The 25,292-nt window shown below is 33.1% G+C and overlaps 2 protein-coding genes across 11 annotated transcripts in view; one reads left to right on the top strand and one right to left on the bottom strand.

Annotated features, from left to right (window-relative positions):
- The window catches only part of LOC149423377 (uncharacterized), a 35,571-nt gene extending 32,572 nt beyond the window's left edge, over positions 1 to 2,999 (bottom strand). The window contains exon 1 of the mRNA XM_089632734.1: positions 983 to 2,999. Within this exon, the coding sequence (XP_089488860.1) occupies positions 983 to 1,030 (48 nt within the window). The 5' untranslated portion in view covers positions 1,031 to 2,999. The remainder of the gene's footprint in view (positions 1 to 982) is intronic.
- The window catches only part of LOC149423376 (heat shock 70 kDa protein cognate 4-like), a 31,382-nt gene continuing 6,377 nt past the window's right edge, over positions 288 to 25,292 (top strand). The window contains exons 1-4 of one of the 10 annotated variants that reach the window (XM_089632695.1): positions 288 to 623; positions 6,458 to 6,565; positions 10,313 to 10,580; positions 20,047 to 22,055. In XM_089632695.1, the coding sequence (XP_089488821.1) occupies positions 10,355 to 10,580; positions 20,047 to 21,836 (2,016 nt within the window). In that variant the 5' untranslated portion in view covers positions 288 to 623; positions 6,458 to 6,565; positions 10,313 to 10,354 and the 3' untranslated portion in view covers positions 21,837 to 22,055. Of the gene's footprint in view, positions 662 to 5,293; positions 6,566 to 8,876; positions 9,026 to 10,312; positions 10,581 to 20,046; positions 22,056 to 25,292 lie in introns of those variants that run through there. The other 9 variants (XM_089632694.1, XM_089632700.1, XM_089632699.1 and 6 more) reach the window with 9 other exon arrangements.

The raw sequence follows: 25,292 nt of genomic DNA, 5'->3' as shown, positions 1-25,292 counted from the left end.
AAGGTATATAATATTGGCTAGGCTCCTATAGCGAAATGACCACGGTTTTTCATGACGGTAATGAGTTGGTTTTACTCCTGTCCTCGAAATTGCATAACGCGCGTAAAGAAGTTTCACTTCAATAACAATAAATAAAATATCCTATTAACATTTTTCAGTGTTCAAATTTCGCGCTATTAGCGGCGCGATCCTACCGTGAATTCAACCACAGCTGTTCGCACACTACCACACTAATGCACACTACTACGCGACGCCGCGCCGCGCCGTCTTGTTCAATTGACATCAAGTTTCTTTTACGTACGGTATTTAGTTGCAATATCACGACTAAAATTCTGTTTCTTCTGCAAATCGGAAAATGTTGTGTCCATAAATAAACCACTCACATTGTGTCTCTCGAAGCGGTTGACATTCCCTCGTCCGCGAGTGTAATTCGTGACAAAATACGAAAAAAATAACGAAAACATTTGAGTTCTGACAGTTCCTCGTGTGAATCCGTAAGTGTAACAAAAAAGACGAAGGCATCCCAAAAAAGACGAAGGCATCCACCAATGCACCAAACTCGGACAGTTATTCTTCCATGAACTCATGAAGAAAGGAATTTTATTAAAAAGCTAACTGAACAAGTGAGCAGGCTTCAAGATTTCGTTTTGCAAGCACAAAGGTCAGGAAATTGAGAGTGTGTGCTCAATTGTAGCCGAGCATAATTCTCACATTTTTCAAATGCCGGCCCCCACAATTTTTCTATGTATTCAAAGAAGTCTTCACTACGATTGAATTTCTAACGAAATTTCCGAATGTTTCCGATCTATTTTAAATTTACTAAAATATATGTTTCTTGTTTGAGAAGCTGTCGTATAAAGACCAATACCATTTTAGAAACTGGATAAAATTATTTTTCATGTTTGTATTTGAAAGAAACAATAATATTTCTAAATCATAAATTTTTTTATATCAAACACGAAAAATATATTTTTTAACTTACCGAAACATTTTTACTCGAAACGTCAATAATATGTAGATAATTCCACATTTAGAAAATATTTTCCCTTTGTTTACAAAATTAAGAAGAAAACTATCACTTCACTTTTTATGCATTTCGTACAAAAAAATAATTTAAAAAATGGATAACATGTATTCCGACAAAGGAAATGTCTAAAAATATTACTAGATTTTGAACTAATTTATGTATCAAAACAAATATTAATTTCTTATACATATGTTCACACACACCTGCATAAGGCATCTATATTATTCTTTCTATTATTCTTTACAAATATAGTAATTTCATAACACAATTCATACATCCCACGTAAAACCCAACGATCGTCGACTCTAATTAGATTTTGTCAATCACGAATGCACGGTCACGAAGAAACTTTAACATATTTCCATTTATAGAGTCCATATCAACCCAAATTATTTAAAAAAAACGAAGTCCAATGCACAAAATAACTATAAAGTGAAATAAAAACCGTAAAATTAGATACGATACGCCGAATTTCGGTGACTATCAACAACAATATTGAACAATATACAATTTTATTATGGCCGACAAATAGGGATTGCACGACCTAATCGTATTCGACTCGAATTTTCACAAGATCTCGAAACTCGAGCGTAAACGGGACAAAAGCAATGCAGTACTATGTCGCACACGCTGGCGCAATTTTTCGTTTGTAGCTGAAAAGTACATCTAAAAGAAATTTCAAAAAGTTATTTATCTTTTTTACTTCTACCATCATGTAGAATCACCTCCCGAAGTTACTGTACTTTGACCCCGGACACCCTGTATAGAACACAAAAGTACAAATGTACAAAAGTACAATGGTAAAAAAATCAGTTGTAAATGTAAAAAAAAGTGAAATGTGAATTCGTTCCATCGTGAAATTATTCATGATCCATGAACCCAAATTTGCTTTGAATTTAAGAGGAAGCTACAAGCCAAAAATATGTATATTTAAAACTATGTCTCTATAATAGTCAGTATAAAAGTAAAAACTATGTCTGTATAATAGTAAGTATAAAAGTAAAAGTTAATATAATAAACCCTGATGAAGCTTGAGATAAGCGAACCCGGTTGGCTCATTGTTAATTCAAATAAAAACTGGTGTCTTTCAAAGTGTGTTTTTTCAATTACACAAAATTATATTAATCGGAGTTATAAGAAAACGTAACTGAAAAAAAAACTATTGATAAAAAAAAGTAAAAACTAAGTGGAATAAAACGTGAAATAAAAAAAATCAGATTAAATTAAAATAGGTGATTACATCATCCATCGTCTTCTGAAATATCTCCTTCCACAAGGTCCACCAAGTTATATTTGTAGTGCTGCTCTCCCGAATTGTCCGGTTCACTTAGATAAAACTGATTCTGATTTGAAGTCGATGGCAGTTGTGATGACTGCGGCAAATATATGAGTAATAAGTCTCAAAATAAATGTACGTAACGAAAATGTAGTTACGAAATAGTGTTACGAAATACTCATAAGACGTAACTAAATAGTAAACATAAGGCTTGTTTACACAATGGCAAATTTTATTTTACTTTTTTTTTATCATTTATTAAATTTAATTAGTTGTCGTCTTTTTAAAATGTAAGTAATTATCCTTTACTTTTTTATTTATTGTACATACTACAAACATACATAAACTCACGACCCAAAATACTTGTATTTTGTTATACCCGTCGTAAGGGGTTTAAAAAAACAAGGGAGTATAAATAAATGTTTTTTAATCAAATTATCAGCTCCCAAATTTAAGTACCTAACACAGTATTCAACAAATCTTAAGAAATTAAAGAACAGGCACTGTTTAAACTATTAAAAATTTAATAACACACAATTATTTAGTTTGAATCACTATCCATTAGCGTTTTATAAATTTCTTCCTCATCTTTGTAATAATTGAAATCTTTCCGAGACACATTTGGTTTCACAGTCAGTTTTTCAGTCTTTGGTTTATCACTCCGCTTTGGCGCATGAATATAGTCATTTAGAGATAAGGCCCTTACAAACCACTTTCTTTTTTGTATGGATATTTTACAGTTTTTCGTTTTTAAGAATAGTCACTCCACATGGTTTATTTTTGATTTTGTGAGAATCTTCTATTTTATTTTCATTATTCATATTTTCAATATCAGTGTTATTTTCTATGGCATTATTATTTCCTATTATAACATTTCAGCCCAAGAACTTTTTTTTTTGTTTCTGTTTTTAATTTGTGTTTATTTACAATTTGGTTTGTAGCTACTTTTTTTAGTACTCTTTTCTCTGGGATCTGCTTTATTGAACTCTGTCTTTAAAGAATCTGTAATTGTATTTAGCAAAATTAGCTTTCTGTTCACCTCATCTTTTTCTAGCGTGGACACATTTGGTAAAGTTTCTTCTAAAGAACTATTTGATTTCGTTAATGGTGTATCGTCACACCGTGGAGTTTCAGTAGTTTCAATGGGAATAGCATCATTATTAGTCTTAGTTTGTTTACGAAATAATATTTTCAGAATGTTCACTTGCCTTTTCACCCGATTACAGCACTGTCTTAAATTCTTATTTCGACTTTTTAATCGAGTATTTTCTTCAGTCAGCTTTTGTAGTCTTTCCTGTAGGATTTTTTTATTATTTTTTCTACGTTCAAATGTATTATTGTCTTGTGTCGTAGGATTAGCCTTTTTCTTTCTTTCAGCTCTTTTATCATTGGCTTGTCTCCACTTTGCTCGTAGCTCTTCTTTTTTTTCTTCTGTAAGAATTTCTTTTTTCTTTTTGATATTGTCTTTAACTTTTGTTAAATGCTTAATTCGGATTTCCTCATATTTATTTGGCTTTTCCTTTTTCAGTCTTTCTCTGTAAGCTTTTTGCCTTTCGGCATTGGTTTTTGGGGGCATTCCTAAAAAAAGTTATGCTGTAGTTATGGTTTTATCAGAGTAAATAAAAATAAATTAATATTTAAATAAGCTTTTATAAAAAACTTTGGACGTATTGGACGGCTCAGCATGATCTTCAAGTACTTGTTTATTATATTAATTATGTATAATGCCATATAATCGCGATGATAAAACATACAAGTCCGACGACACCTGCTCTGCCATTGACCATCAGGAATTTCCAGCGCATCCTATGTATTACAACCTACCTACTTTCCATCGCCATCAACAGATCTGCTCTATGGTATAATAAATTTTATTTTTTTCCTATTATATCTAAATACATATGTATATTTGTGCATTGTGCATAATATATTACATTATTACCAAACTTACATAATACTTTCATAAAAATGCTAGACACACTTACAATATACTTACTTTTCTTAATCACGTTGTAACTGTGTACACTCAGCTTTACATTGAACTTTTTCGTTACGTTACGAAATTCATAACAAACGTTACGAAATTGTAATAAGAATTTGATAAAATGGAGTTATAAAAAGTCAATGGTTTGATAACATTTAAAAGTGTTAATAAGTAAGCTTAGCAATGTTCGTACCGCACATATTACAAAAAGATGAGTAGAAAAAGACCTACCGTTTTGTAAAAAAGGCTATAATATTTCCTGTTACGAAATAGTGGTCCCACTAAAGAAACACGTTGTTACTGATTTTAACAATTAATTTTATGGTGGAGAAGTCAGACCAACAACCAATCAGAAAGAGGCTAATGTTACCCATGTTAAATTTTACGAATGGGTTCAAAAATGACGGTGGAAGTACTAATAAAACGTAACTAAGGAGTAGTTACTAAAAAGTAAATGAATATGTCTCACTTTGTTTTTTGTGCATAAATTATTAATTTACTATGAAACCCCATATAAAATTACTTTGTACAGAAAGTACATTTAATTAAGACCCTAAAACTTACAAAAAATCACATATTATAATGTTAATATCGCATTTTATGAAGTATAAACAAAAAAGGTGGGTAGGGTGGCAATTTTATTTTGTATGGAAGGTAAAAATCGATATTTAAAAAAAAAAAAAAATATTTGCGAATTAATACGATTGTAATGTTTATTCTTTGATATTTTAAAGCCTTATTCTACAAAATGGTGCATATTTTTTTTGTATGATTAATTAAAAACATGTGTAATTTTTGAAATGTTTCTAGGCACACTTTATTTTTCCAAAATGTACACTTTTTTTGAGAAATACTCATATAGGAGAAAGGGGAGTCTCTAAGTCATCCTCCACAGTTTAATAATGAGTTTTTGAATCTTGAATTTTTTTTATATTCATGAGCTACGAGGCGATTTTTTTTTTTTTGTATTAACTCCACACAGGAGGCCCTGAAGAAAATAATTTCCCTCAGGGCCTATTTCATCTTTGGGGATGCTGTGTGGAGGGTCTTTTTGTGGAGAGATGAAGCCACAAAGTCACCAAAAACTTGGGTCATCATTCACAGTGGAATCTAATATTTTGCTGCATTTGTACAGCAAATCAGCCTCCTTTTTCCTTTTTGCAGCACGGTTTGGCCGCTCCGATGTTGACTGTCGCTAGGCATCTCAATATTTTCCTTCTCCGTAACGTTTCCCGCAGCGCCAGTATTTTGTAGTCAAAAATATTTTTTTTTGTATTACTTTTACAGTTGCCGTCAACAGAAGAACATTGGAATAATGTCGCAGACAGATTCGCACAAAAGTCGCACTTCTCTCGTTGTATCGGAGCCCTGGACGGAAAACATGTAGTCATTAAATGTCCAGAAAACAGTAGGAGCATATACTTTAATTATAAAGGAACGTACAGTATCGTTCTAATGATCGTCGTTGATGCGGAATATAAAATTATTTTCATGAATTGTGGCTGCATTGGCCGTGTTTCTGATGGGGCTGTATTTCGTAATACATCATTATTTAATGGTTTAGAACAAGGAGAACTGAGACTTCTTCCTCCCATACCTCTAGCAGGGAGGCAGAAACCGATGCCTTATGTATTGGTGGCCGATGATGTCTTTGCGTTATCAAATTATTTAATGAAACCATACCCGTACAAAAGCCAACCCATTGCTAAAAGAGTCTACAATTATCGTCTGTCAAGGGCCAGGGCTATGCTTGAGAGTGTATTTGGTGTAATGGCTAGCAGGTACAGAATTTTATGAAACCGTATTGAACTACCACCTAAAAAGGTAGAACTAATAGTTTCTACGATCTGTGTGCTACACAATTTCATGATAGCTGGTAATAATTCTCCACTAATTGCTATTATCCACATTTGGTCCAACAATGCAGCTTCTAGAATAATTATCGGTGGATGGGTCAAGATAATACTTAGGGATGCTGGTGTTGAGCCCTCCTTGGAGAGCACTAGATCGGTAGTGGCTTCACTTTGTTGGATTGAAAACTGTCAAAAGAGAAAATTTTTGAAAGTGGAAATTAGAAAAGTGAATATACCTTCAAAACAAATTATAAAAAAGAAATAAGACAGTCCAATATTCAGGAGCCGGGGACCTCATACTTGACAAACCTTTTCAGACTAATCATTCGCCCAAGGGGGGCAGACCCCCAAAGACCTACTTCTGGAGTCAGAAGGAGAAACGATTGGGGTGAGTGCAGACCTTCTACCGACGCTTCTTTATTCAGGTGATCAAAATTGATATCAACACTGCCAACAGACAATTCTCACCAAGGAATAATCTGGATAAGGAACGGCACTACAAAATACTGGGGTTTTACCTACCATTAAAATTCTTATTATGTTGCCTTCCGTATCCAGAATATTCCTCATTCCCTGTGTAACGCACAGCTGCTGTACCTAAATAATTAAGGAAATAAATATTTATCGAATCCTTTTGAGGCTTTTCACCGGACACGTATCATGTGTCAAATGGGATTTAACTGTAGTAATTAAATTTCGGTTATTTTTCTCGGTTCCTTAATGCATCCTGTTTAGATATAAGAATAATTTCTGTACATTAACACGTGTAGAAAGTGTTGAATTTTAACTCAATAAATATTAAAACAACAGTTAGTTGTCCGACGACATTCGTGAAGTTGTGTTTCAATTGAAAATCTTTACCCAAGGTACCCCCGAGAGGAAACCGGCATTTTACAGTCAATGTCACTGGCGTAGGTGTCCAGTACACCCTGTCTGCTGAGACCACAATTTAAGAAGACGGCTTCGCGTTATCGTTTGCGAAACCCTAGTGTAACGGACGTAGTTGACCACATTATTTAATTTCATAAAATCTGTTTTACATTTATAAAATGTGCCTACCCCACGCCACTGGCGAAATCATCACTCCCCGCCACTGGTCATTTTGTCCAATTTTCGGCCCAGGCGGCTTGAAAACTTTGACCCCGAACGGCATCGATACCGCACCGCCCGCTCACCTGCCGCGTGGATCGATGTCCAACATTTTTTCTATGTAAAATTTACTAGGAAAAATCAATTTTTAAATATTGCAAATGTTTATATTTTACTTGTTCATCCCCTCGGCGGTAGTCAAATAAACACTATTTTCTATATACTACCGCTGAGGAGATATTAAAAAAGCTGTTTTTCACACATATGTATAACCATTTTTTGAACAATATTTTTTACCTTTTTTGCGTGTACAAAAATCCAGGAACCTCGTAGCATAGTGAATCTTATCTCTTTCTGAGCGCTATGTTACGGGGGATCTGGGAAAAATACCAACTTAACAATGTTTTACAAATTTGATCGCTTTGAGATCATTTTTACACATTTATTTACAAACTTTTCTTATTTTTTGTCGTATCTTGGCAAACAAAAAATCTAGTTGTCAAGATACACATTCTTATAACTACTATGCATTTAAACTATGTAATTGTTATTCATGTAAGCCTTCAAAATCTTTTCTAACTCGCAAATTTAAGCGACTACCTTCGACTGTGCTGCCGGCAAAATGAATATGCGACATTTGTCCGGGGCATATAAACTCATTATTGGCGCGGGTACAATCCCCCACCACTTTTGGGCTCCCAGCCCAATGTCGGGCGCGAGTCATGCTAATTGAATATAAGCAGCCACATAATTAAAAATAAATCAGTTCATCTTTACCACCGAAACCAAGTGACTCCTGCCCAACATCTGCCTCACCTCGCCAAGTCTTCTGCTCCAAGATCTTCTGGTGTTACCTCCTCAAGACAAGCCAGCCCTCCTCTGGAAAACCGCCAACGCCAGAAGCGAGCAGAGACGACAGCACACCCAGTGCCCAACATTCACCAAGCCTGGGTGCGGGAGGCAGATTTCATCAAATATTTCTACTATCATCATCATCGGCCGTAAAGGAGCATTCTCATCGGTTGAAGACACGGTTTGGACCCGGCGCCTAAATCTACAGTCTTGTGCGGACTCCCGTCCAGTACACCTAGCTGTTGGCGGCAGTGGTTGAATTTTGAACACTGAAAAATGTTAAGAGGAGAAGAGAAGCCGAAATCGGATAGAAAGAGAGATCTCTCTCACCAAGAAATATTTAGGAAAAGGAAAGCAATATAATAAGAGTTTTAATTGTAGGTAAACTCCAATATTATAGTGGACAAATATGGGTCAAAGGTCTAAAATTTTGATGGTCGATAACGAATTGAGTATTTGTTGCATTATAATGATTATTTAATAATTTGCATTAAAACTATACTTGTTATAAATAAGTGTAATATTAAATTTCCTTCCCAGAATATTTAAGACCTTCAACAAATGTCACGTATGTACTCGTATATCAGTATGATGTTCAAGATTCCAAGTATATATTAATGCGCTTGTTATCATCTAATGATACATTTATAATAAAATTATTATGTAGGTTACTTAGATATATCGTATCACGTTATTTTTAAAGCTGTATGTAGATGTACGTTGGTTTTAATCTAATCAAATTTATGTTTACGAATATCAAGATTGAAATATTCAATATTTGCGACACATCGCTAAATTAATGTCGTTGTTTTTGTGGTTCTTGTGATTACGATAAAAAATCTTCTTTTTTTTCAAAATAAAAATGTACGTGTGCGCGTAATGCTGTCACAGTGAAAACTTTAAATTAAAATAAAACAATTACAACAAAACATAAGGAAGAAAAGGTAATGTTAGCACTAATCTTACACGCTCCAACCAATATTACATTGTTACTAACAGATAAAAACCCGCTCCTGCGATTTGAAAACTCCTACGGTTATTTTTGAAAATAACAGAGGGCGCCACTTCCGGTTACAATAATTCTAAACTATACAGTCATATTACTTAATCAGATAATCAAAAGAAGGAATTCACGATTTTAAACCAACCAATAAAATGCATACATTGAACTGCGTGCAGTTTATGGGGGAAGTACCAAATTATTTCCAAAAATAATTAAATTTTTGGCACGAATAAACAAAAACAAATAATACTAAATACTACAAGTTTTGATTTAAGTAGGTATATTAAAAAAACCTTCACGTAATCCTCTCAGCTTCGGGCGGATAACGCGTCGGGTATTTACAAATACGCAACCGGTCCGGTCCCGCGTTCCGAGACGACTGCAATGTCATTTTGCCAAAGTTTGACGATTCTGTGATATGTGTCTTCTCGTGGCCTTGAAGGATGGATACTTTTGAAGGATTCAACCTGACAACACGAGAACACTGAACCTACGCCGACGCCTAGAATCTCGTCGTTGTGAGGTTCCATTCTTTAATATTCTCGGATTTAAACGAAAAAAAAACTTTTATGAGAATAAAATATCTCTTCCCTGAAAGATGCAACACAAAAAACTTTTTTTTGTAACTTAGTATTCAGCTCTTTTTTCTTGGTTCTTTTTTTAGTACTTACTTTACTTGTGCGTAATTGAATGGTATTTGTTTGTGCATTTCAAGACACTTTAAGGTCCAAATCAACATGTTACTACGCCAAATCTCCTGCTTGTTAAATTTGGTAGAATATATCACGCCTTACCACAAATCTGATTTTTTTTAAATCAGGGTGTTTTATTATTTATTATTGGCAATATCATGATGGATAATTCATTAAAAACCGTTTATAAACTTATATTTTCCTGAAGCGATTCTAAACATTACTTTGTACATTAGGGTTAATACCGCATTAAAAAACATGGATTTTAGTTGGAAGGAACCGCTGTCCAAAACATGGGTGACAAGTTAATAAAATTCAAAAATAAGAATTTCTGACCACAATTATTATGATTTATTCTGGGATGTTGCTCTATCTAATTCTTTGGCCAACGTTTCGAACAGTGGTACAATGTCCATCAACCAGGCAGATAGATGTTTACACATTTTCCATGATGATGGCCACTGTTATGATGTCCGAAACGTTGACTAAATCATGTCTTCTGACTTGTTGTCTAATAATATTCACATTATTTTTAGAAGGAGAGTATTACAAAAAATCTTAGGCCAAAGGAGAAAACAATGACATCAGAAGTATTGAAGGAAATACTAGCACCTGCCATCGGTATTGATTTAGGAACCACCTCATCTTGTGTAGCCGTCTTCAGACACGGAAAGGTGGAGATAATCACCAATGAGCAAGGAGATCGCTCTACTCCCTCGTGCGTGTCCTTCACGGAGGAAGGAGTTCTGGTTGGAGATGCCGCTAAGAGCAAACTCTCATCTAACGCTAACAATTCCATTTACTGTGAGTTAATATATTTATACAGTATAAAAATATAGTAAATCTTAGTCAATATTAACCATATTTGAAAATCAAAGAGTCTTTAAAAGATGTGGAACTGCACTGCTCTGTAGACATTTGAGCTGTGGACATGTGGAAAAAGTCAGGGTGTGCCACAATAATTCATACAGATCAAGGTTCTGCAGTGCCTCCACGATGTTCACTAAATAATTAGGAATTGAATCCAGGACCCTCGCCTTAGTGGGTTTAAGTCCTAGATGTGACCGTATCTTCTCTGTTTCAGATTTTCGTTTAAGAATTATAATATATATTTTTTTTTTATATTATGTTTTTTTACTCCTAATAAATACTTTCATTTTATATTGTAAAACGAAAGTTTTACTTGCAAACATTCGGTTTCCGATTCTCAGTACCATGATTTGGAATAATAATAATAACATAGCATTTATATAGCGCAGTTTAGTACCATTTCACTTTAAGTGCCATTTACTATAACAAACTTAAAAACGGTAATATAGTATTATTGGTCATGTTCTTAAAACGAAATGGAATGGCCTTCATTAGCGCGGGTAAAAAAATATAATGGGACGTTCTACCGTTCTGTATTCTTATTGACTTATTGGTTCTTGTCAATAATATTTTGTCAATGTTGTCTATAATTTTCAACAGATGTAGCAAATGTAAGATGGTAATTTAGATGCGCTTATATTTAAACAACTATGGTAACCCTATGAAAACTAAAAGATGTGGGCGTTGTCCATTTCCAGTTCGAAAGACGGTGCGCTGGTCCTTAATACATTCACCTAATCTCTTTATAATTGCTTATGTTATATTTAGTTCGAACATAACTTATAAAAGTTTCTTACCCAAAACAAATGAGTTATATCTATTTATTTATTTTACGCCTATTAAGGCTTTTACATACATATATAACAATATTTAAGAAATTATACTCGTAAATAGTGCAGGAAATGACTGTTTAAAACACATATATAAATAAAAATATTGTTGAATTTGATCCACACATTGTGTAGGTACAACATATAAAAATAAAAAAAATCCAAAATAATTTATTTCTTTCAGCTTACAAAATACTGTTAAGAGTGGGTTATAGGGCATAATGGTGATTTGCTGGAAAACGGCTCCCTAAAACGGCTTAATACTACCTTCCGTATGTCATTCTCAGACTTCATATTTTTTTATACCAATTAATGGACTATTATTTTTCAGTCTACCTATTTTTTTTCGTAGTTGTTGTAGGCATTCGACTATAAAAAATAAAAACATTGATACACCATACAACCCACTTTTAAAACTTCGATCCATGATTATCGCATTAAAAACGGTTTTACACAATATTTTTAATTTGAAATATGTATATAATATACACATCTGTAGAAGTACGGCCTCTTATTATCGTTATGATATCTGTGGATATTAACAATTAAATAAATACTTCATCTTGCACCAAATTTTCAACACATTTACACTGTTTTACTTATTACGGGTGAGAAGCCCCCGAGAACGGTAGTGAGACTATACGCTCCTTGTTTTACGGCGTATATATTTCGAAAAAGCTACGAAAACAGTAAGTACTCACAAATTCTCTTTTTTCATATAAATTTGTCGCATTGTATATTTTCAAGTGTCAAATTCTTTGAAACGTGTAAAATCCAACATTCAATATGCGTTTATATTCCTAACGGTTAGCACGAAGTTCATGATGTTCTGGCGCGCTCTTTATGCAGGTGTGTGTGAGAATTCGTTGTCTTTACGCTATGTCTAAATTGTGAGAGTGAACGTTTTTTCATGACACGTTTGGTAATTGAACCAAAAATTACCATCTCACGCCGGATCATTTTTAGTTCATATCACCTTTCCGCGTATAAATACGTAACCATTCACACATTGTCAAATCAAAGATATTCTATCTATGTGTTGTGTTGTACAGTTTCAAATAATTATATTATTTTTCTCTTTGTAGATCAACACATGATTTATCCATAGCAGCCGGAAAAAATACTCCAAACAAGGTATGCTTCGAGCAACAAATGAATTTGAGTGCGTTGAAGTCACGGGTTTCTGGACTTTTACATCATAATATTTTTTTTTTTTGCTTTTTTATTTAGGAAAAAATACAGCAAAAACACCAACATACGATAGAACCAAATGAGTCTACTGTAAATATTGCACACAAAGGACCAAACTTGGAAGATTTAGACCACGAGGATATTCTTATTGGTTCATCAGCCACTACTGTCGAAAAGGTACTTATATACTTCAAATATCTCGCATTTACTATTCGTCACCTCATTTGGATAGGGTTCTAACTTCATTTAACTTGTTCTGAGATATGAGATGTCAAAGTTTGAAAAGACGATTTCTCATAGTCTATTTACCTATATTTAGAGATGGCAAAATTTAGCATTAATTTTCAGATTTTTTAGCACTAACAATTGGAAATTTAGGGTTTTATAGCATTTTGAGGCATAATTTAGCGTTTCGTAGCAAAATAGAAAAAAATGTATTTCGTGAATGTTTTTAGCGCATATTCTAAGTATTTTTGGTAAAATATATGTTTAACCTTCATTTGCAAGTACATATTTCCATGTGAAAGATTATAAATAATTATTTTTAATATTAAATTAATAAGGAAGGAAACTCTAAGTACGGGTCGAACACAAACACAACAAATGCAGATTGCGATTAACATCAATAGGCGTAATTTATTTCGCACAAATTGTATAATGTCAAAAAGCTATTTTAGCCTACAGTATAAAAATATTAAATATTTACTCATAAAATAGTAACAAAATTATAAAAAATCGTAGGAAAGGCTTCCAAAAATTAAATAAAGTAGGCATAATACTTTTCCCTGCACATTCACATGAAACTACCTTCCTTATGCATTTTTCTCAATTATTCTTTAGTTGTACAGGACTAAATATTACTGTATCAGCTTCTCCAATTTGTATGGTTCTTTGACTTACGAAATACGCTATATTCTCGGAAAGCGTTTAAATTCAGCGTACAGTATAAATTAAAAATATTAAATATTTACACATAAAATAGTAACAAAATTGTAAAAAGAGGTAGGACAGGCTTCCAAAAATGAAATAAAGTAGGCATATTTGAAATACAGGTAAATACAAAAAACAATGGAAAAGGCACTTTACTGATTGAATGATAGCTTTGCGCACGTTTCAATAGTGGGCTCCTTCATTCTCGTACGCCTGTCAGTCAATACCCGGTATTTTCGGGAAATTCGCGCCTATTTCGCTAAATAGAATAATTTAGCTGAAATACGGCCAAAATCACGTTTTTCGCGTTAATTCGTGAAATAGAAATCACTGGAAACACTTTCAAATGCCTTGAAACGCAAAGAAAACTTATAAATGCCATATTTTCGAACCATAAATATTTTTTCGCGTTTTTAGTTAAAACGAAATTTTGCCATCTCTACCTATATTCCTGATATATCGAAACACTTGTTACATGCACCTGCTTTAGCCCTCATGAAGTATATTGTCGAAAGGCGAGAATTTTTATGATTTCTATGACGCGTGTTCCCAACATCGTAATAATAGGTTTGTATTTTACTAAAATTTTATTTTATGTTCAGGACCAAAAAGACAGCAATTTTTTGGGGAAAAAACCTGTGACCAATGACCAAGGATGGAGCTGTGAAGAATCAGAGCAAGAGCTTGTTATTGAAAAGGCGATAGAAGAAAGCGATGATATTTGCATAGAAGGGCGGAGAGTAGAACAATTTGATTATTTTTTTATAAATATTGTTGTTTAGTTGTACTAAATAACACAGAAAAATTAAAAAATAAAAAATATAAAAAAAAAAATTATTTTATTTCTCGAGGTCAATATATAAGAAGAATAATACAAGATTGCCATTACGGAGAATCAAGCAAAGCAACACTTAAACATTACAAATACAGTAACAATAAAATGTATAACATGATAACATTAAATAACATGTAAAATTTATTGATAATAATTTAATGGATTACTTGAACCATGAGATTCCAAACACCGTTTATAATGGAATAGCGCTCACTCCTACCTACCTACACTTCAGTCCCTAACGAAACGGGACCACGAAAGGAACCAAGCAACCGCTAACGGTGCAAAACGCCGCTTACGGTTGCTTTCCTCCTTTCACATAATATCGCGAACTTAAAAACCTATTGTCAGCTTTTCAAACCTAATATGATTTACAATAACAAGCAAATGATGAAACATTTGTAAAAAAGATCATACTAAATACTCTACCAAAATAGTAAGTTCCATAAACAAGCCACATTTTGTTATTGGTTTGTTTTTTTACTTGAATATCTATATGTCTCTTCATAACTCACGTATAATGTTGAATATTGTACATTGGTGAAGGCACCCTTACTGCCACCTAGCGATTTAATAATAAACATATTTTGGTAGTTTGCCTTGCCTATTATATGCCTATTATATGCCTTTAACGTTCAAAATACTGTAATACTGTCAATTTAAATAGCTTTATCAAAATATTCCCCTACTTGATGAAAAAAACTTCAATAAGGTATGCTTATACATATAATGAAATTGATGTACTAAATATATCAACAACATCGGAGTATTTGTTTCCTAGCTGTTGAATCCGTCGCATAGGAGTGTGATATTGGGACGTTAATATAGAATTGCTACAATAATATGGTAGGTACTGTCTTGTAACTGACCTGCTTGGAGTATGAAAAGAGATTACATATAATAAATTAGGGGTATCAAACATTGCATTAATGATTTTATACAAACAGGTTAAATCGGAAATGATTCTACGATCAGATATCACGATCAGATATCTTGCGACTAGACTTTATAACATTCTTCCTGATAAAATTAAAACATGTCATTCATGAAAAAAATTTCAAAGATAGCGTAAAAATTTGGATTAAAAGTAATGATAGGGCCTTTACCGGTGCACTCATCCAAATTCGCAGTCATTGATGCAACCTAATTATTGTATGTATTTTCATATAATTGTAGGTATATTATTAGGACTAGAAACGAACTTGGTATATGATGTATTGATATTGATGCTACCTAACTATTGAGTGTTCATATTTTTATATAATTGTAGGTACGTTATAGTACTATAAATAAACTTGGTAGATAGCTGCCTCAACACAGGCTAAGCCTAGTGAGGCGGGCTATGATAAACCTTAACATATAACTTCATTAACATTTCTATTATTTACATTTATTTTACCTACTGTTTATATCTTAATTTCCATTGATAAAATTATATACTCTTCTAATTTATAAACCAATGTACACAAAACAGTCTTACATGTATTTCTATAGTTAGGGTTTGAAAATTTGTCACAATAAAGATATTTATTATTATTAATTAGTTGTAACACACCTTTGAGACGTACACGACATATAGCGCTATTCTACACACCTAATTACAACACAAATACAGCAGCAAATTCGCCAATCAACCGTGCTATTCATACCTTGAATATTTTCTCTAACAGAAACAAACTATTAGATATACTAAAGCCCTACACAAGATTGAAAATATTTTCAACAAATATTCGCAGAATTGATAAAAACTATGACAACCTACTTGTAACACTTGCCGGTCTAACCTATTCGATCCAACATTCAGTAAAATAATGAACGTTGGATCAAATCAAATTACACTCACAAAAACATTGCAGGATTTACAGTTTTCAATAAACTATATAACAAGACACAGTCAAATGGAGTAATTTTCTATGGAAAATCCGAGCTAGACCTGATTATCTCTGAACTATACATTGATAATGCCACTGCCTTAAAATAAAACCTACCTAACCGCCATTATTTTTCTATACCGGTCACCTAAACAACAAAACTTTTCCTCCTTCTTTGATTCATCAGACATGGCATTATTAAACTTTAAACCTATAGAAGAACTAATTGTAATTATTAACGAAGATAAATTGGTAATTGGTGACATTAACATTGATTTACGACTACTCGTACTTAAGCCTATGTCTTCACAAACACTCGATTATAAAAATCTCATGACTCAACATGGGCAAGTTTCCCACATTAATTCTCCTGACAGAGTAATAGATACGACTAATTCATATATATTGACCACATATTTCTAATAACAAAAATTATACCAAAGGAACTGTATATCAATCAACCATTACAGACCACTTCTCAATATATTTGGTATTATGCATAAAAGACAGATGATCACCAGAACATCATATAATAATATAACAAATAAAATGGTTCATTTCGTTAACTTCTAAAATTGAATTGGACTATAAATTCAATAGATGTAGACGTTGCTTTTAATACCTTCTCTGAAACCCTCTTGCAACATATTGATACTTCCACCGCTGAATCACTAAAAAAATAAAACTGAAACCATAGATCATAGAATTTTTTTTGTATAAAAAACTAGAAGAGCTCCACAATACATTGATCACCCACTGCCACCAATCAATAAATTAAACATAAGTGGCCAACACACCTTCCTAAAAGACCATCCAGAATCTGTGACCAAGCACATGAATGAATATTTTTGTAAAATCGGCAAAAATCTAGCATTAAAAATTTTATATAAGACATAAAACGATGAAAATGCTCTTGCCGACATAATCATTCAACCTACTCGTGAAACATACAATACACTCACATTAGACTCCACTAACCATTTATTTATTGTTTTTGTGTTTAATTCGTAGAACTCCATTTAATTTTTTTATAAATTTAATTTAGATTAAATTTGATAATATTATTATTAAGTTCTGCAAGTGTTTTAGTTTTTTTATTATTGTGACAGCTGTTTCGGCTTACAAGGCCATTTTCAAACTGTGGTTAGTCCACATTGAGACGACGTTTTTATACTATTTCAAATGTAAATTTTGAAGGTGCATACATTGATTTATTACTGGTTACACCGATGACATGATCTATTGTTGGTTAAACCAATCTATGTTTTCCCCTCAGTAAATGGTAATGGGTTCTTAATTATTTACTAATGACTTTATTGCTATGAATTATTTGGGTGCATTATACTGCTTGGGTTTTGTGAAAATACTGAGAAGTGGTGAGTAAATTATTTTCCGTACTTTATTAATTAGTGTTAAATTTGGGTCATTCGTTCGTTTATTGATTTCTAATTGTTCAAGTAAATTTAATCTAATGCCCTTTTTTTCTATATGCAATGGTTTAGGACCCTTGTTGTTAAGTGGGGTATGATTATTCACCAAGAGATGTTCTGCGAATTTTGAGGATGTGTTTTTATTATTATAACATCGTATATGTTCGTTGAATCTAGTTGAGAATGCCCTCCCCGTTTGTCCAACGGTGTTGGCCCAATTAGTAAAGATATCTAACTGTCGGTTGGTACCATTCCAACATATAAGGATGTCGTCTACGTATCAAAGGATGTCGTCTACGGACAAACGGGGAAGGCATTCTCAACTAGATTCAACGAACATATACGATGTTATAATAATAAAAACACATCCTCAAAATTCGCAGAACATCTCTTGGTGAATAATCATACCCCACTTAACAACAAGGGTCCTAAACCATTGCATATAGAAAAAAAGGGCATTAGATTAAATTTACTTGAACAATTAGAAATCAATAAACGAACGAATGACCCAAATTTAACACTAATTAATAAAGTACGGAAAATAATTTACTCACCACTTCTCAGTATTTTCACAAAACCCAAGCAGTATAATGCACCCAAATAATTCATAGCAATAAAGTCATTAGTAAATAATTAAGAACCCATTACCATTTACTGAGGGGAAAACATAGATTGGTTTAACCAACAATAGATCATGTCATCGGTGTAACCAGTAATAAATCAATGTATGCACCTTCAAAATTTACATTTGAAATAGTATAAAAACGTCGTCTCAATGTGGACTAACCACAGTTTGAAAATGGCCTTGTAAGCCGAAACAGCTGTCACAATAATAAAAAACTAAAACACTTGCAGAACTTAATAATAATATTATCAAATTTAATCTAAATTAAATCCACTAACCATGCTTAAATTTCACAAATCATTAAACAAAGCTTTCTCATTCATGCAATCGTGACCAAATATCCTCAAACATGGTAAAAAAATAGACGTTTTAGAATGTTAATTTTATATAGTTTTACGCGCCAGGCAAAGCGTTGGAGAAAATGGTCCTACGAAGGTCAAATTTCTTAATGTTTATATCATTCTTCGTAAGTTTTACTTTAAAAGAGCAGATACCCCCAGTATTAGAGTAGTAATGTGAGAGTAGTCTGAGACAGTAGTCTGCGAAAGCAGTCTGTGAGAGTAGTAGGAGAGAAGTGGGAGGTAGTGAAATAGGGAACTTGGATCCTTAATCTGAGTATGTGGTCTTGGAAGATTACAGAGCAGTATAGTAGAGCTAATAGGTGTAGAAGTACACACAGACTACGTTTCGAGATCACAAGTACACTTCAGCTGCGGCTGATAGTTAATACCCTTTGTGTTTATATTTTATTAAAATAAATTGATGTGAAGAAAAATCGAAGAAAGTGTTTTCCTGGCTACTAGAGGTGGGTTCTGTGATTACTTTTCGTAGTATATAAAAATACCTAGTCAAAATACCGGGTACAAAATACTTAAAGTATTTTATACCTACTTTGAGTATCTGCGGACTGGGGGCAGTGGGGACGGGGACCTGAGGCGTGCTGAGCACTGAGCAGGGATGTTGTGGGATATTGAGGGCAGTAACCAGAAGAGCTAAGATTACTAGAGGTGCTAGAGGTTACTAAAATATATTCTTGGAGTAAGGTAGCTTACATAATCTAATATAATGAAGTAGGTAATAGGAACCACTTTTGGAGTAATTTAAAGTAAATACATCTATTCAAAAATAATGAATTGTAAATGTACGGTATTATATAATTTGTGAACACTGGACTAGTTTTTCTCGCAGGTATTTTAATAAATAAAATATATTATTTAAAAAAAAATTAAGTACATTTTTGAAACAGCCTGTAGCGAGCTAAACGTATTCAACAGATAATGCTATCGAACATAAACTTCATAGTAAATTACACGTAATACCGTAGGCTGAATACTCATTACTATCTTTTTTCCTCGTACACTTTTCCAATAGGACTGAGTGAAAAGGCATCAGTATGTGTCAGAGTACTCCCATTCCACTCCACTGGAGAAATACCATAGGCATAAAGACTCACTTAAGACCACGCCCTTCATAGTTGTTATTTACTTTGTTGTTAATTTATTCTTCGTCATATATTTTTTTCAATTTCACATGCTTACATTTCACAATGTCTATTAAAAAAACAGTTATTCTATACAGAAATTGATTCAGTTTTAAGTTATGGATTATTTCATTATAAAGTACACAACTGTTAAAGTATTCTATGTAATATTTTAATGTTTTAAATCTATACAATTCCTGCATTACAGGTGCTAAACGACTCGTCGGACTCATTTCTGAAGATTCAATCAGCCAAGCCGATGTAAATCACTGGCCCTTTGAAGTCTTGAAAGATAAGACAAAACTTCAGATAAAAGTTCAACACAAAGGCAAGAATAAGACATTTTTTCCTGAACAAATTAGTTCCATAGTCCTCAGAAAAATGAAAAAGGTTGCTGAAGCCTATCTTGGAAAGACTGTCGACAATGCAGTAGTTGGTGTTCCAGCTAGCTTTAACACTGCACAGAGACAAGCCACCTTGGACGCAGGGGCTATTGCAGGATTTACTAAGTTGAGGCTTGTTAATGAATCCAGTGTGGCTGCCATTGCGTACGCGGTGGACAAAAGGATAACAGATATGCGGAATGTCCTCATTTTCAGTTTAGGTGGCGGATCTTTGAGTGCATCTATAATCGCCATAAACGATGGCATCTGCGATGTTATGTCTACAGCTGGATATGTTCACTTGGGTGGTCAAGATTTCGACAACATACTAGTGAATCACTTCGTTCAAGAGTTTAAGAGAAAATACAACAGAAATCTCATTTCCGATAAGAGGGCGCTGATGCGTTTGAGAGCTTCCTGTGAATTGGCAAAGATAACACTTTCATCTTCTAATCAGGCGAATATCGAGATAGATTCTATTTTCGAAGGTATTGATTTCTACACTTCAATCACCAGAGACTGCTTTGAAGAGTTAAACAAGGATCTGTTTAGATCTATTATTGAGCCTTTGAAGAAATTATTCCAGGATTCCAATATACAGAAAACCCAGATACACGAAATCATTCTTGTTGGAGGCTCTACCCGTATCCCTAAGATTCAAAACATTATTCGAACCTTTTTCTTTAATAAAGAACTGAACAAGTCCATTAACCCCGATGAGGCTGTAGCTTATGGAGCTGCTATTTATGCGGCAGTCCTTCAAAGAAACAATTCCGAGGAGCTGCAGAAACTCATGTTACTAGATGTGACTCAATTGTCTTTGGGTATCGAGATCCCTGGGAGCAATATGCACAAAGTGATTCCGCGTAATACCAAATTTCCTACAAATCAAACGTTAGTGTTAACCTTTAATCCCATTGTAGGCTGTAATACGAAAAGCATCCTCAACCCATTTTTAAGGGATTACTACCACAGAAAGAAAGAAAAACCGACACTACATGGAAGACCCACCTACCTCATCAAAGTATTCGAGGGTGAGAATGCCCTGACGAACGATAATAATCTTTTAGGGACACTTTGTTTAAGTAATATTCCTCCTGGAAATGATATCGAGTTGTGTTTTACAATTGATGTGCTTGGTATCCTAAACGTTTCCGCTTTAGAAAAGGGAACCAATAAGATCTTCAATATGACAAAAAACAATCCTGGTTTTTCGCAGGACGACTTCGAGCGTATGATCAAAGAAGCGCGGTCGTGCTCCAATGAAATAGAAAAACAGGTTGAATCTAACACTGCCAGTATCAGATTGAAGACATGCTGCTTCAATGTTTTGTCCAAATTAGAGAATGACAAGATCATGCGCAAAGTAACAGATAATTCAAAAGTTTTTTTAAAGAACAAGTGCGAGGAGATCCTTCACTGGTTGGACGGCAATCAGTTGGCCGAAGATGAAGAATACGAACAAAAACAGAAGGAATTGAAAAGTCTTTTCAACAACATCATCATTGAGAGCTATAAGGAAGTGGTGGTTAGTGCAGAATCGGTCCCTGGTTTCTCCGGCAGTCATCAGGACACCCATCCCGAGGATAACTTTAACTTTGAAAATTCAATATAGTAGTAAAATTTCTCTGTTTAAAATCATAGAATTCATAACATGAGACTAAAATTTTAATATGCGGCTGAAAATTACGTGAAACCATGAAACCCTTTGGTTCGATACTTATCAAAATAAATATATGTTTCTATAAACCAATACAATAACTTTTATAGACACACGGACTAATACACTTTTTCAAATTCACTCAATACTTTCAGAATTCATTTATTAATTCATTTATACTTAGATACGTTTTATGTATACTTAGGTAAATTAATGTTCTGCTTACTCAATTTAACTTAATGATAATATTTTCATGTACATCTACGTAGGTAGAATTTATTTTTATACATTTACATGAAATATATATTTAAAAAAACTTTTCATGTTCTTTCAATTTAACGCTGTTCAAAAAATATTATGGTAAATTATGTGCTCACCTCTAAAAAGAATCACCACTTTAATAGAATTTAATAATGATTTCTTTATTGTAATAATTATTTAATGCGCTTTGGTGGAGAGAAAATAAACAATAATTTACTACATTTATTAACTTACTTGATCGTGTCATGTCTTTATCGCGCATCTACGACTTCTTCCACCATTCACTTTCGCATCATCTGCTCTCCGGGTTATAATAATGATTTAAAATAGTACAATAAATTTTTTTTTTTTATATTAATGTTAATGTTAATGTTCATTTGTTCAAATCTAAAATCTCGGAAAGTTCTTCAAGGATTGCTTTGACATTTTGAGACAACATTGTATCCAAAGACGCCTGTGTTTTTATATACCTATATTATTTAGATGCCTCATGTGAATTGTAAAAACACGATTTTATTGCAAAAAATAACATTTCCATCTGTTGGACGTAAAAGCAACACGCGCTCTTGTTTGAAATAACAGATAAAGTAAGAACAATTTAAATTATAGATACAGTCTTTGGGCTTAGATAATGATTTAGTTTTAGTGTATGCATGAGTAAGACAATGATAGAGTGATTTAGTGTGTGTATGAGTAAGACAATGAGATAGTGATTTGGAATACGTATGAGTAAGACAATGATATTGTGATTTAGTGTGTGTATGAGTAAGACAATGAGATAGTGATTTAGTATATGTATGAGTAAGACAATGATATAGTGATTTAGTGTGTGTATGAGTAAGACAATGAGATAGTGATTTAGTATATGTATGAGTAAGACAATGATATAGTGATTTAGTGTGTGTATGAGTAAGACAATGAGATAGTGATTTAGAATATGTATGAGTAAGACAATGATATAGCGATTTAGTGTGTGTATGAGTAAGACAATGAGATAGTGATTTAGTATATGTATGAGTAAGACAATGATATAGTGATTTAGTGTGTGTATGAGTAAGACAATGAGATAGTGATTTGGTATATGTATAAGTAAGACAATGATATTGTGATTTAGTGTGTGTATGAGTAAGACAATGAGATAGTGATTTAGTATATGTATGAGTAAGACAATGATATAGTGATTTAGTGTGTGTACGAGTAAGACAATGAGATAGTGATTTAGTATATGTATGAGTAAGACAATGATATTGTGATTTAGTGTGTGTATGAGTAAGACAATGAGATAGTGATTTAGTATACGTATGAGTAAGACAATGATATAGTGATTTAGTGTGTGTATGAGTAATACAATGAGATAGTGATTTGGCATATGTATGAGTAAGACAATGATATTGTGATTTAGTGTGTGTATGAGTAAGACAATGAGATAGTGATTTAGTATATGTATGAGTAAGACAATGATATAGTGATTTAGTGTGTGTATGAGTAAGACAATGAGATAGTGATATAGTGTGTGTATGAGTACGACAATGAGATAGTGATTTGGTATATATATGAGTAAGACAATGATATAGTGATTTAGTGTGTGTATGAGTAATACAATGAGATAGTGATTTGGCATATGTATGAGTAAGACAATGATATTGTGATTTAGTATGTGTATGAGTAAGACAATGAGATAGTGATTTAGTATATGTATGAGTAAGACAATGATATAGTGATTTAGTGTGTGTATGAGTAAGACAATGAGATAGTGATATAGTGTGTGTATGAGTACGACAATGAGATAGTGAATTGGTATATATATGAGTAAGACAATGATATAGTGATTTGGTATATGTATGAGTAAGACAATGATGTAGTGAATTAGTGTATGTATGAGTAAGAAAATGAAATAGTTATTTAGTGTGTGTATGAGTAAGACAATGATATGGTGATTTAGTGTATGTAAGAGTAAAATAATGATAAAGTGAAATTACACTAATAATATACTTACGTAAAGTAAAAAAGACACGCCCTCTAAAAATCTTACATTTACATTCATATGGAATTTTTTGATATATTGTTATCTGGATGCATTTAATTTTTATTTATAATAATGATTCGTTACATTGCTATCTGCATGCCCAATCATTTCATTTATGTGGCACAGCATTATTTTATTTTATTTATTTATTTATTTAAGTTTTAATCCAGCACGACTGGGAGGATAGCGCAATCCCAGTCTGCCATATTACATGAAATAAAACAGGGAAACAATAAAATACAATAAAAAAAAATTATAAAAATGGAAATAAGATAAAACAAACAGAATAAAAAAAATAAAAATATTAGGCAGGTACCTAAATATAAAATTAAAATATAAATCAAAAATAAAATAGTCATATAAATACAATAAAAAACAATTAGATTAAGTTTAATTAAACCGTCCATCAGGGAGGTCGCCGCATCATCTGCATCCATCGCTCATTGAGTGGGGAACTGAGCCACTCGGATGCAGCCACAACGATGATGTTGGTTGACTTCCGAGTCCTACCCCAGAAGCTGGCTAGTCGGTGGCGAAGTAAGGCGGGGAATGAGTGCACCCTCCCTTCAGTAAACATTGTGGAGGCACTGCAGAACCTCGGTAGTTGCATGAGCTACCTGTATGCATTATTGTAGCACACCCTCAGCTTGCCCCATTGCGCTGCTGCCTGCTGGGTATTGTGTCCACAGCTCAGATGTGTACAGTGCAGTGCAGAATGCCTTGAAAAGCAGTTTTATTCAGTCATACATAAGTAAAAATAAATTATTTATGATTACAATAAAAGGAAAAGGAAAATGAGAAAAAACAAACAAGACCAAACAAAACATGATAAGAAAATATTTCAAAACATTACTTTGGAATTTTTTATAAATATCTCGAAGAGAGTTTTACTTAGTCTTACTAATAAAGATTCCCTAATACGCCAGTGCAGCGTTGGTATGGTTATATAGCTGCTCGGATTAAATCCTTTATGGATAATATTTTTCGTGAAAAAAATTTTTAGACCACTTTGTTACAATCCTCAAAAATACGGTCATTTTCGCGTTTCGCTTTTAGTCGCTAACTTCACGTTTCTTCAGATTACATTATTTACGATGTCATTGACAGGTAAACTAATACAAAAC

The sequence above is a fragment of the Hesperophylax consimilis genome, chromosome 6, assembly GCF_061612785.1.
Source record: "Hesperophylax consimilis isolate HC1 chromosome 6, BYU_Hcon_1.0, whole genome shotgun sequence".
NCBI classification, from domain to species: domain Eukaryota; kingdom Metazoa; phylum Arthropoda; class Insecta; order Trichoptera; family Limnephilidae; genus Hesperophylax; species Hesperophylax consimilis.
This window is presented reverse-complemented; position numbering and strand designations above follow the sequence as displayed.